Consider the following 14,984-nt stretch of genomic DNA (forward strand, 5'->3'; position numbering starts at 1 on the left):
CATGACAAACATATTCCATACATCTAGGAATTGTATAGGAACAAATAACCTATTTTATTTATGGATTTAACAATTTGACTTCCTTTTTCACCTCTTTTTTAAAAATTTTTATTTTTATCTTAAGTTGTAGGGTACATGCACTCTAAATCTATATGTCAGATTACTATTACTAATATATTATTTCTGAAATTGCCCACAAATATGTCATAAAATATAAAGCTTTCTCAGTTTTGAAGTTTGCTGAGAGGTTTACTTCTACGGCATCTATGAAAAATATATATTAGTTTTTTAAACTTTTCTAAAGGGGCTTCATTGAAATTAAGATAAACATACAACAGGTGTTTCAAAAATTAAGAAGATAATTTGCATAGCATGCGAATATGCAACACAAAATAATTTCTTTTTTTTTCTATGAAGCCTGGAATAATTATTTGATATAAATCAAAGAGTTTATGATGCTACTGGAGAAATGGTCCAGGTGAAATAAGATTACAGTGCCATAGGAAAGCTGTAATAAAAACTGTTAGTACTGTCATCAAGGTCTGTGAAGGATCAAAAGTGTATTGAGCATCATGTAACAGCTGTCTAGAATATGAAGGAAACCATAGTTGTGGTGAGCAGGGAACAATATCTTGGTTTGCAAAAAAAAAATTACATATGGCTTGTTATTGTTAAATTAAAAATGGTAACTATAAAGTGATTGGACTGTAAAAAATACTCTGAACCTTGGGCTTCAGAATATGGCTATGTGTTAACTAAATGCATAACTATTCTCTATTATGGATATATGTGGTTGCATTTATGTAAACTTATTCAAATTAATGTGGTATATAAGATATAGGTATTTCTCTATTAAAGCTGTTAACTGAACTCTTTAAAACTCTTCTCTATTAAAACTCTTAACTGAATTCTTTGTAAAGCTTTGGAAGGATTTTGAGAAAGGAAATTCATATATGAGAGTATCATTGGTTTGCTTTTGCCTAGTCAATTTATATGACCAGTGCAAAATGTAAAAATGGTTGGACTGAACACTTAAAGCATATGTATATGTTTGTCAGATGTCTACTGTGCTTATTGTGCATAAATAATTGTAAAACATTACTCTTTGACTCTTCACTAATTCCTTCCACATTAAAGAAGAGAAAGCAATGTATAACTTTCAGAACTTATAGAAAGACAGACCATATTTGTACATGGATAGCCTATTTTGTCAGGGAAATTTGCTGCCTTACCCTGGAACATGAGAAATATTTTGTTGCCATCTCATTAGATGATAACAATTGAAAAAGGGAAGGGAGATAGGCTGTACAGAATAGCTAGAGATAATGTGTGGAGCAGGAATAAAGGAAAGCGTCTTTTGTCACATATATTCTCATACTTACCAGTTGCATCCTTCAGATACTTTTCGAACATATGCAACCATAATAAGGATCAATTACATTTTTAGCTAGAATGTAGCCATTTTCAAAAGTACAAGCTTCACAGTACATTGTGTTGTCCAACCTGTCATTTTTAATTTAATTATTTTAGAAGAATATTTTTTACATCATACCATTACCGTGGGGAAACAACCAAAAGCCTCAAGAAGAAAGGATTCCATATACAGTACACTGTAAATAATATTGGACCACTGATGAGATTGACATGTATTTTTGTTGTTTGATTTCCTGAAGTACAGTGACTGAGAAATGTTTCTTAAACACATATGAGCACTTATATATGTGCCAGCTAATAGGATACGCACTGAGAACCAAAGATGAATTATAGTCTTTTGTTTTATTTGTTTATTTGAGATGGAGTATTGCTCTGTCGCCCAGGCTGGAGTGCAGTGGCACAATCTCAGCTCATTGCAACCTCCGCCTCCCAGGTTCAAGTGATTCTCCTGCCTCAGCCTCCCGAGTAGCTGGGATTACAGGTGCGTGCCACCACGCCTGGCTAATTTTTTTGAATTTTTAGTAGAGATGGGGTTTCACCGTGTTAGCCAGGGTGGTCTCTATCTCCTGACCACGTGATCCGCCCGCCGTGGCCTCCCACAGTGCTAGGATTACAGGTGTGAGCCACCGTGCCTGGCCAAATTATACTCTTTGTCCTGGATGAACCCATAATCTATCTTCATGGATTGCATTAGGCAATAGTTCCTTTTCCCTTCTTCCCTGTATTTTTTTCATTAATTCATTCATTCTTTTCACATTATTGAGTAGTTAAATGTACATGGTGCAGTGGCAGTAGCATAATCTATTTTAATGGATTGCATTAGGCAATAGTTTCTTTTCCCTGTATTTTTTTCATTCATTTGTTCATTCATTTCACATTATTGAGCAGTTAAAATGTACATGGTGTGGTGGCAGCTGCTGTGTAGAATAAAAAGAAGAACCATATAGCATTGATAACTTGCTCTCAGTATTAAGTTCTATTATACTAATCTCTACATGGTCAAATCCTACCTGTTCCTCAACTTTCAGCATAAGTTTCTCTATCTAAGAAGGCTTCTCTGGTTCTCCTGAGAGGAAAATAACTTTTCCTTCTTCTGAAATCCCGTATGGAGAAAATGAACCCTTAAAGCATATGTATATGTTTGTCAGATGTCTACTATGTTTAATGTACATAAATAATTATAAAACATTATACTTTGATTCTTCACTAATTCCTTCCACATTAAAGAAGAGAAAGCAATATATAAGTTTCAGAATATATTGAAGATTGTAGAGAATACCTGTTACTAAAGAAATGCATATAAGGGTATAATCTTTAAAAATTATCGCAACAATTTGATGTACAAGTTATCCCTATTTGCAAATGAGAAAAGTCATGTCAGAGAGTTTAAGTCTTTTGCCTAATGTGTTAAAACCAGTAAAATGAAGTCAACAATTAAATATGGGCAATCAAGCACCAGCACTTGTACTCTTAACCTCAATGCTACGCTTTCTGAGTTAATACACTTAAAGGCCTTGGATGAGCAAGCACATTTGAGCACTTAATATTAGTATACACGAAAGTCTGGGTGCATGCATATATGCTATGTACATACATAGCTACATACATATATGCTATGTATTATCTGACTGACTTATGCTAAATATAGACAGATTCTATAAAGCATCCTATCCTAGGTACATGGCTTATCACTATTTTCCTCATTACTACAAGACAGAGGAAACTCTGATCTTCTTGAATCTTGCCATCTTCCTCAATCCCTTTAAGTACATACTCTCAATCCCCACCATCTTTAAGGTGAATAAAGAATGGCTTCCTAGGAGAGTGTCGCCAACAAGCCCGTCCCTCCAGGACATAGAGCAGAGCTTTTATCTATGGTATTCTCTGGTTTTCTTGATTAAAGTGTACCTCACTTGTAGCTGCAGGTGACAGGGATCAAATTATATCAGCTATTTTAGTGCCAAGATATCTACTGGGCAGGAAAACATTTAATGAATGCTTTTACGTATTTTTTTCTGGTATTCATTGTCTTTACTGTTACTGTTTCTGTATTATTGATATATAAAAACTGGTGAATAGCTAATATTTAATTACTTCTAATAGTTGTAATTAATAACTTATTTTTTGTTCAGTTTTAAGAACTCAGTTTATAAACCATGATCTTATGCTGCATAAATAAATTTCTAACAGAGAGTAGTCAGAATTGGGACACTTTTCCTTCATGCTGCAACCTACAGTAATTTCATTCAATCCCATAATTTTCAGCATAATTATCAGTACATTCGTTTAGCAACAAAAAAACAAACACACACCACCAACAACAAAAAAAAAATCCAAAAAACAAAAACATTTTCTTTTGGCCTTTTGGTCATTGTTGTTTAGTGTTACTATTTAAATCTTTTCATTTTTATATCGTTTATATTTCCAGTAAGTGAGAGCCCCAGTAGATTCAGAAATTGTTAAGTACTGACGCTACTTTCTTCATATGGGCTCTGTTCTCTTTTCATTCCTGGTTATAACTGTCTGTACCTGTATTCATGATGTGTGTATTTTCTTCCAATGACTCCTTTGCAGTTATTAATGTATACAATTTCCATCATGTCTTTCGTATTCCACCGCTGTATACCAAAAGCCTATTTTTTAATCTTTTTCTTCTTTATCCAAATATCTTCCAGGGTAAGAAAGCGAAACAAATACGTTTAAGAGCAACAGTCTTTAATAGTCATAACTATATTTTTCCTGTATAGTAAAATAGGACAAGCTTTGTTTAAAATTTTATAAAAGGTGATATGTACTAAGTTTTTATGAAGATATTTTATTTGCTTGTAAGACAGCACAAAGTACTTGATTGAGGTTGTGGTTTCTTATGCTATTGAGGATTTTGTAGCATATTTAATTTTTAATAAGAATATGCTAATAAAAGTATGTTTCCAGCACAAACAGCTAAATCACAGTTGCTTAAAATTGTAATAAAACTAGCTTCCTAATAATAGCATATGAATTAGAAGAAAATAAATGTTACAGACTAGAACAGGCAATGGATTGAGTTAGAAAGGCTTGCCATAAACTCTGAGGAAGATTTAGGACAAGTCACTTTCCTTCTCTGAGTCATAGTGCCTCAATGACTACTAAGGTTGGGTAAGCCTTCAAAACTGTGATACTGTAAAACTCCAACCTTTTCATCTGGACTTGAGAAGCCTCTTGAGGAGACAGTCAAGACTACCTTTCACTTTTTTTTTCCTAAACTAAAATTGGACTCCAGGAGAGATAATACCGTAGTCTTTTTCTAGCTGTGACTTCTTCACTGCTTTTTTCTCAGTCTTCAAATTACTCTGGCAAGGAGGCACTGATGTCATCAAGAGATGGGGTCACTAGAATACCACCTTTTAAAATTCTAACCTGTTTTTGTACGTAGATGGGATAGTCCTGGGTGTAAGATACTAAATGTGTTTTAGTTATTTCCTCCACTGCCTTGGCCACTGGTCTTTTATGCTTACGGGAGATGACTGGAGCCTCATCTATGAGGTGGAGATAGAGGTAGTCTTATAAATTTTTAGGAATCTGTATGGATGAAGATAAATAATGAGTATGGAATTTAATGTAAGTCCCTTCATTTAATTCAAAATATGCAAAAAGTATAAACTGTACATTTTAAAGCTATTATGTGGTAAAACCAATAATCCCCTGACATAGACTTCAGAAAATACTTACAGGAAAGTTCTCAACTGTGTTTTATTCCCGGCTTCCTGGTTATTATCATCCAACAAATAATTTTGAGCATCAGTTGTGTGAATTGTGTTCTGTTCTAAATTTGCTTCTCTTGAATTGTTTTGAAGCACCCATGTGCAAAAGGAAATTTCTAGTAGATAAATAGCTATTTAAAATTATGTTTGGCATTAACTTGTAAATACAAATAAATATCAAAAGCCTCAAAACATGAACATCACAGGTGTGGTTAAAAGGCAAATGGTGCACAGCATTAAAAATTCAGTTATTTTCATTGATGTTATCATAGCTTCCAGCTCAGTATAATAGAGGCTGAGCCAAGATGCATATTTAAGAATATTCAAAGTTAGTTCCAGATAGCCCTAAGCTATTAAGAACCTGTGGTGTAATCAGAAAAGCAGAGTCGGAAGTACATAGGAAGGGCTGTTAATGGATTATTAAGAGAAGCACAGAGGTATAAATAGGCAGATAATTATTGGAAGCTGAGGATGGCTTTTGACTGTTTTGACTGCTTAATGGATCAGAACATGGAGTTAGTCCTATCATGTTTTAAAGATACCAGCCATCTTTCTTGTCTCCTTTATTATGATAGGGTCTGGAAGTTAAGGATAAAAGTTGTGGAACTCATACATGTATGACACTTCCAACTTTGATTTCTTTATTCACATTTCTTTTCAATCTGATAGTTGATTCTGCTCAGTTTTCAGTAGACATATTGCACCACTGAGGAAGATATTAAATTATGTATTTTCCTACACTGGTGCTTATAGGGTAGGGAAACAAGGTTTTGAGTCCATCTGATACATCTAAATTAGGTAGACTTTCCAAATGATGATGTAGAACATTAAATATCTAAGGAAATGCAATATTAATATTAGGAAAATATTTTAATTTTTCATGTGAATACTTTCTTGCTTAATGCCATTATATATAGATTAACATATATTTACATAGCCTGATTAAACCATGCTGACTCAATTAAACCAAACTCTAGCAAAGCTAAGATGATGCAATGTGAGTTTTAAGGGTTTCAGATAGCTTTGTGTGTATGTGTTTTTTTATTATTATTTTTTATCTGATAAAGAAATTAATTCAGCCATTTAAACTCATTGACTAGAAAATTCTTTAACAAGCATAGGTTACAATTCCAAATGCTGTGGATGGTTACCAATAAAAGAAGCAGGCATCTGTTCTCAGATGTGTGAAGAATGAAATGCCGCTTGTTTCATTACTCACTATAATATTTTTGGTGTCATACTATGGAGTCAAACTGTCTAGCCTCACGGATATTTGGGAAGAGGAATCATGTTTCTCTTTCTCTAGAGAAATATCATGGATAAATATATCTTTGATAGTTTTTGGCCTTTAAGTAACAGTACTTAAGTTTTCATACATTTTTTATGTTCATGTCAAATCATAAAAAATTAACATTGATTAAGTATTCTATATTTTGCTCTTCGACAAATTCATTGTTATGCTTTGTATTAAATATGAAAATTTAAAAAGTGTATGCCTAGTGAAAACTCTAAGTTGTTTTCTTGTAGTTTAAAAAAATCAAATACACTTCTTTATGTATAACAACTATTTGGGGGAAAAAGTATGACATAATTGTTTCTCTGAATTAATTTTTGCTGCTTATGCATTTACAAATAAACTGCACTATAACAGAGTAACTTTGAAAGGTAAAAGGGGAATTAAATGACTAAAGATGAAAACAAGTGTAATTTAAATGTTACTTTTAAGGAGAAATTTATGTGGAACTGTGGTTTACAATAATTGTTGACATATTCCCGTAAGTACTGTGTCTGTGATTTTTCATGGTATCAATCATTTAAAGCAATTTAGGTAATAACATTCTGACATGCACTTCTGCTATTTTATTTACACCATTTGCCTATATCATTGTAATGCAGTACCTTTCTGATTTGGTGCAGTAAATGCACTCTGTAATATCTATTATGGCATGGTCAAAGGATAATTTATTGTCAAATAGAAAAATAGGTCAACACTAATGTCACTTGATGATCAACCCCCACCGCTCAAAGTTTAATAAAACATCTCACCAGTATGCATTCCAGTGCAGTGGTTGATATTTTATTAGGACTACCTGGCTATAGCAGTAGTGTAATTACTGAGCTGTCAGAGTGATAAGTGGGATTAATGGCAGCCTGATGCACTTTAGTCTGCAGAGCGCTTAGAGAATTGCAAGATGGTATTATTATCAGAGTCTGCCCATTCTGGCATATTCATGACACCAAAGGAAAAAGGAATGCTACAATTCAGGTTTGCGTGGCCCTGCCTCATTAACATCTGACATTTTCAACAGCTGTTATTTGTGAACTAGCTCAATAATAAAAGGAGAATTATTTGGTAAAGAGGCTTAATAACCACAACTAAAAATCCTTACATTGTCAATGCTGTTAAGTGAATCTGTTTATGTTGAATATAAGATTTCTCTGGAAGAACAGAAAAATACACTGCACATTAATTTGGTTCCCTTATATCTGCTGACATTATAACTTTATTTTTTAATTGTGTTATTATTCAAGTTGGGTGTTAGAAAAAAGAAAAGCAGAAAACTTTTGACTTCATAGAGATAACCAGAATCCATATGATGTGCCATATATGTGTGTGTGTGTGCTTACTTTTGTGTGATGGCAGATATTTTTACAACTGTTTAAAAGACTTTTTTTCAGCAATAAGGTGATATTTAAGTTGCCATATTATTTACTTTTTAGCTATTTTATATTGTGACATAAAAGAAAATCCTTTCAAACCACTATTAATGCTCAGTATATTTATCCACATGACAGTTACACATATAAATATCACCTCATTTTAACATCAAGGACCAAATAAGCCATACATTATGGAGTTTTTTGTATTGTTTGCAATGTATGCTGCAGATTATACTTTGAAGAAATTATTTTTGAACTCAACAATAGTGTTTCGGGGAAAAAACGTTAAGTATGAGCAGACAGGAATTCAACTAAATGATAGATGTGAATCTAACAATGGCATTTAGAGAAATGATAGGGGAGAGGTTTAATGACTACATTTCAGAGAGGACAATTGATTATGAAAAGCCTTTGGTACTCATTGTGTAAAATTTAATTTAGAGAGAAGGCTAAGGGCACAAACCAGAGAAAAGAGATCAGATTTAAAAACAAGATATTAATTAGGTACTGAGAAATTGGTTCAGACAATGAAGAGGGCTCTCTTACTCACAAAAGAATGACAAGGAGACTGGTATTGTTTTCATGAAGGAAATGAACCAAGGTCTTTACACATGGAAGTGTATAGAAAATGAGCTAGCTAGTCACCTTTGTCACTGAGCAATGTAGGATTCATGCTCAGTGAAATTCCTGGAGAATGCTGTTTTTCTGACACATGTGGCAGTAGTATATTTTCTTTAGTTGTCTGTCTCCACATTCATTTCTTTCTACTCCCACTCTCACTTTATGCTAGACCAAATTCATTAGTTCACCTACCTTGTCACGTTCTTTTCTTTCCAGGCACTGGTGCATACTCTTTCTATTCTTGGGTAATTATCCTGAGTGACCCTGCACTCAGAATCCCACTGTCATTTGCTTTCCTAATGTCCATTCGTTCTTTAAGCTTCTATTTCAATATTATTCCTCCCAAGAAGCCTGTCCTGACAACCTCCCTCCAGGACTACTGTCTTTCATCTGTGTTCCCTTAGCATGCTATATTTCACACAGATTCTCATTGACCACATTGACCAGTGTGTGGCTTTTTGTGTGTCTGTACTTCATTCAAACTGCACGTTCTATGATGGCAGGACCATGGTGATCTTTTTCCAACACTTTTATATTCTCATATCCCAGGGTCTGCTATGTAATGGAGGATTATTAAATATGTATTAAATGAATGAATAAATGAAGAAAAACACACACAAGTTAATGTGCAAATAAAGGGTGAGTCTGGCCATTGGTTTTAGTTGTCCTGAATGAATAATTATAGAATGTTGTTCTAACAATGTGGTTCCAACTATGAACACTAGAATCACTTCAGAGGCCCTTTTCAAAATGAGGATTCCCAGGTCAGTAACTTGGACTCAGTAGGGGCTCCTCTGTGAAGTCTGTGCCATTTATCAAGCTTCCCAGGTGGTTCTTAGGTGCAACGAAGTTCGAATATATCTCTGGCCAGTCCCCCGGAGAGGAGGGTCAGATGAGATTAATATGCAGGAAGTTTATATGCAGGTTAACATCTGTAGAAGAGTGAAGGAAGTGGGACTGAGCAAATAGTCACAATAAATGCTTCAATGGCTCCTTGCAGACTAGTTCCCCAAATATGGGAATGGGTAGAGAGCCTCCAACCCTGCTCACTGACCTTGAATTGGATGTGTGCTGCTACTGGAAAGGAGGCTGACCTTGTTGGAGCCCATTCTCTTCAGCAGCAGAGGGAAGGCAGCTGTGGGAATAAAGCTTTGGTCCTGAAGGGGATGGATCTGGGCTATGCTTTGAAGCATCTGTTACAGAACTCAGTTGTCCTGTGAATGGGATGGAGGCTGAAAGACTTCAGAAGGCTGAAAGACTCTACAGAGGTAGAGAGGGAAGCTGGAAGGAAGGAAGAGTGGAAGAAAGGATATTCCAAGTGGTAAAATAAGACTTTACCTTTAATCTTTGCTTTTGTATAATAATTTTGGTCTAAAAGAATTACAAACCATGTATCATAAAAAACTGCATGCAAGTATTGTCAGCATAGTGAAGGATTAAACAAAGCTGATAGAGTGAGGGAATGGTATGTCCTAAGTAAGTATGATTCTCTTAAAATCAAGAAGGAACTCTGAGAGGAGGGGCAGTTACTAGCCAGCATGATTCTCATTTATGCATCCCAAGAGGAGTGCCAAAGATGAAACACAGAAACTTTGTATTTATTGCTTAAAAATGTTTTGTACCTAAAAATGATACGATTTTATTTATACTTACTAGACACGGACTCTAAATGAGTATAAGGTAGAAAGTAGATTATCTCACTTATCTTGTAGTTTCTTAACATAGTTATTTTATTTCCTAGATGCCTGAAATGTGCAGATGCCCCCTGTCAGAAGAGCTGTCCAACTAATCTCGATATTAAATCTTTCATCACAAGTATTGCAAACAAGGTAAATTCAGATTTAACTCTGCAAATGAAAATAATAACAGTATTTGATCTTGTTCTCTATTATCTGTGGGTACAACATACAGCTTGTCTTAGCAAATCCAGTTAAAGCATTAAATATGACTTCTATAGGCATTTAAAAATGTGGCACATTTATTAATTAAGCACTTCCAAGTTGTGATTTATCATGAAAATCCAGATTCATTGTTTTTTGTTTTGAAAATTAGTTTGTGTTAAAACGAATGATTTTTAAAATTCAAGACACGGAAAAGATTGATTTTAGTTTATGCTAGCTAAATACTAATAGACAAGAACTGTCATTGATCATCAAAACACATTTATGATTTGTGAAATATCTATGAAAGTGTGCTTTGATAATAAGTCTAGTGCATAGATATATAGGTAACAGACTTTTTTAACTAAAATTCAGTTAATTTGTTTAAGATTTGAAATAATTCATAATGACTCAGAGTTGTAGCAAAAAAATACACAACTAAAATTAGAAGAAAAGGCTTATATGGGCACAAGTAGAACAAAAGGAATTTTGATCTTTAATTTTTTTAAAAAATCAATGTAAGTCTAAGCCCAGTTTTCATTCACTAAGTGAATGGTTGATTGATTGAATAATTAATAGTACCTATTGTTTTTGTGAAGAGAGCATTGAGAGCTCTTGCCCAAGTGTCTAATCCTTTAAGGATGAGCAAAGGCTGAACAAAGTCTCCCATAAAGATACAGAGAATCCTTTCACAAGGTTTAACACTAATTTTCTAAAATGCTGTAAAGATACCTTAACTCCTCGTTCTTCAACAACCAGGTACCTTTTTACATATAAAGGTTATTTCTTAATATTTCAAGTACTTAGATAATTTAGGAGAAAAATGATAAATACTTTTATATAAATTTAGGGTTTTGAAAGAATTTAAAAATTATTCCTGCATGGTCAGATTTAAATCTGCATTGTCAGATTTATTAGGATTTGAAGTCTGGTTTGAATTTTTAGATAAACCACTTATTGTGAAACTGGGGATAATTACCTCCTTACTTTCACTTATGAAGGAAAGGTAGCATCTATCTTACAGAGTTGTAGTATAAACTGAATAATATTTTTATATGAAAATGTCTAATATAGTGATTACTCAACAATTTTTTATGTGGAATTATTAGTTTCCCTATTCATTCAATATGGTAAATACTATAGAAGTGATTGCTGTTTTTGAAGTAAACTGCTATTTATAAAATCACATTTTTTACTAAAGATCTCATCAGAAAAGGAGCATCCAAAGTTTGAAGTCTAAAGTATTTTCGCTAAAAATATATCTAAGTTAACACTCTTCATATCAAGCATGAGGAAATATGAGAATTATGATGGACTATCTTAGAAGATCCATGCTACCCCAATTTTTTCATAGATATTTCAGAATCAGTAGTTATTTTATGAGTACACACTTCATTTATTCAAGGTCTACACAAATGTATAGAAAAAAAGACAAAAAGGATTCTTACAGAGGTTTACAAAATGTCTAAGCAAGATCACAATCATCTCTATTTTTGGAAATCCACTTTCTGTTTCATTAATTTTTTCATATTCTTTACCTAATGGAATGTTGTGCTTAGATATCTATTTAAAAGATTTTTATATGAATATGAGAGATTTGAAGATGATTGAGAAGATAATATGTTGTCAAACCTCAAAAAAAAAAAACTCTCGTAATTTTTTGTTGAAGGATCACTGTAGCAATCATTAAAGGTCAAAGACTGTTGTTCTTTAAAGCCTGCAGCTTTTTAGATATTTACCAGCTGTGTACAATATAGGCTGTCCCACATTGCTTTGCCAGTGGACCTCAACGCAGGAGGGGGGTTCTTTCCAGGTTGAGAGGGTAATTGAATCGCCAGACTCAATGAGCCTTGCGCCTCTTTGAGAAAAGGATGTCAGTTGTTTTGTATTGTGTTAGGCTTCTGTGATTCAGTGGAGTTTAGGCCAATACTTCCATTCTTTATTTTCTTACAAACTGGATTACAGCTCTAGTTTTGAAAGGTACACTCAATTCTATTGTCCCCCCTCAGTCAGTTTTTCTCTGTTTGGTTTGTGCAGGCTGTTGTTTGCAATTGTATCTCTCAATTGGAAGTACACATTTCAGATTCATCAAACAGTGAATCCTGGGTTGTATTTCTTGATAGGTTTTCTTTTAAAAAACACTACTTTATATGAGAATGCATGAGATCAGTCTATATATATAGTGAAATAAATGGCTGTTTTAAACAGTGTTCCTTGATTTCATGATCCTGTATTTAAAACAATAGAGATATGTTCTCCTTAAAACTTTTAAAGTGTAAGCCATCGATTTTTCCATGATTTTGCATGTGTTTATAAAATCTGTGTATTCAGATTAGTGTGGCTTTTGTGTATAGACAAATAAATGTATACTATATGTTACAGAAAAGCTGACTAAATTACACGATGTAAAAGAAAAGTTTTTCTTTGTGATAGATCCTTATTAAAAGTAACTGGAAGTTAAAGAAACAACAAAATCGAAGTAGCAGAAATTATTGATAATAATGTTTGCATTTATAAGAAAGTTACATTGATATGTGTTTGTGTGTATGCATGTATGTGTGTGTGTATATATATATATGGTTGAGAGGGATATATGTTGTACATATATTGTACACACACACACACACACACACACACACACATATTACAGCTGTTACAAAGCAGAAAAGCAGAAATGTAACCAATAGATTTGGTGCTTTCTGCTTTCCAGTTTGCCTTTCAGTTTCAATGGCTGAATGGTTTATACTCTTATCAAACAAAATATTGATCATTTCCAGAATAACTTTCTAAAGCTTTGCTCGAATTCTGACTTCCTTGCTCAGTAACTGTAGTTACTCCCCAGTGCCTAGAAACTAATGTCCAAATACATAATCTATTATGTAAGTTGATTGGGGTTTCTCCCACTATTATATTAAAGAAGTAAGTGGAAGAAAAAATGTTGGGAAGTCCGTAATTTATAACCCAGTAATTTTTTAAAATGTGAAGATTTAGATATATGCAACAAAAAGCAGTGATAAGATTTCAGGTTTCCCTTGGTACACGAGGTCAGTTCCTTCATCTTTATTGTTGGATAATAAGTATTTACCCCTCTATCCATTTAAAGAGTATTGACTTATCTATCTGCCATAAGACAGTGCTCAAGAGAACAAAGCTTTAAAACAAAACAAAACAAAACCTCTATCTCCTTTGACCAGCATGTCTCCAAAGTTATAGAATTACAGTTAGGAGGAATATTTTAGAAAATGTCCATAATAGACAAATATATAGAAACAGAAAGTAGATAAGTGATTTCCTGGGACTCGGTTTGGAGAGTTGGGCAAAAATAGGTGAGGAGTATTTATAAAAGTGGGTAATGACTACTAGTGGTGATGGAGTATCTTTTTTGAGTGATTCAAAAATCAGTGTTCTAAATTAATTGGTGTACATATGCTATGTAGATTATATCTTAATAAAGCTCTACACACACACACACACACAAATGCACACACACACACCCACCTCTATCTCTGTTATATTCCTAGAGGGTACACAAGCCATAATCCTGCAGAGTTGCTGAGTTGAGTATGCCATGTGATTTAAATAAGTAATTCTGAACTCGTGCCAGTTTTCATTACAGATGACCTGCCAATTTTGGCCTATGTATTATGGGTTGGTTTGTGTCATTTAGAATATCAATGTGAGTGGGTTTTGTGTCATAGAATGAGGTTTAATTCTAATTACCTCTTTCCATGTTACAAGATGTTCTGTGGATATTCTCTCTTTTAAAATTTGATGAGAGTATTATAATTGCTTTATTTAGTCAATATTGGATTAGCTTTATTCATATTTTTGTCAGTTTTTTCAGTGTTGCAATTTCCATGTGGAAGCAGTTCTACTTGGAATAAATAAAATTTTATTCAGAAAGGGTTTTTTTGTTGTTATTGCCAGACTATCTTAATTTTTGTTTCTGAACTATTTTTATTTCCATTTTTTTACTTTTGAAAAGTTTTTTCACTAATTATAGAATTCAGGGTTGGCAGTGATTATTATTATTTTTCGACTTCATAGAACTTACCATTTTGGGGCCTTTTATCATACAATGCTACTATTGAAAAATGAATGGAAGTCTAATTATTGTTCATTTGAGGTTAATATGCCTTTGGGGTGCTGTTTTAAAGATCTTTTAGTTTTTGATGTTCAAAAATTTTACCATGATTTATCTAAGTCCATATTTCTTTTTATTTGTCCTACTTATTTTTCTTTGGAATTATTGAAACTGGATTGATTTCTTTCATCATGTTGGGAAATATCTCACTGTCTCTTTTTCTTTATGAAGCTCTTATTAGATACATGTTAAATCTTTTTACTTTGTTCTCAATGACTCTTAGGTTTCATACATTTGTCTTTTTATTTACAGTGTGGGGGTTTCATTATAGATAATTTCCTTCAATTCTGTTTTGAAGTTTACTAATAATTTCTTCACCAGTTTCAAATATGCTGTTAAAATGGTCCATTGAGTTTCGAGCTACAATTATATCTTTCATTTCTAAGAGTTTTTTTGTGCTTTTTTTCTAATCTGCCAGCTTTTTATTAATCTTTTCAAGACTTTTATTATTATATTTATTTATTTATTTATTTATTTATTTATTTATTTATTTAAGACAGA

At 33.2% G+C, this 14,984-nt stretch overlaps 1 protein-coding gene across 2 annotated transcripts in view; it reads left to right on the forward strand.

Annotated features, from left to right (window-relative positions):
* DPYD (dihydropyrimidine dehydrogenase) overlaps positions 1–14,984 on the forward strand; it is an 841,965-nt gene that overhangs the window by 170,903 nt on the left and 656,078 nt on the right. For both annotated transcript variants that reach the window (XR_008674821.2, XM_031002041.3), the window contains exon 4: positions 10,201–10,288. Coding sequence is in view for 1 of the 2 variants with exons in the window: in XM_031002041.3 (XP_030857901.3) it covers positions 10,201–10,288 (88 nt within the window). In the remaining variant the exon portion in view is untranslated. The remainder of the gene's footprint in view (positions 1–10,200; positions 10,289–14,984) is intronic.

Source organism: Gorilla gorilla, chromosome 1 (genome assembly GCF_029281585.2).
Source record: "Gorilla gorilla gorilla isolate KB3781 chromosome 1, NHGRI_mGorGor1-v2.1_pri, whole genome shotgun sequence".
NCBI classification, from domain to species: Eukaryota; Metazoa; Chordata; class Mammalia; order Primates; family Hominidae; genus Gorilla; species Gorilla gorilla.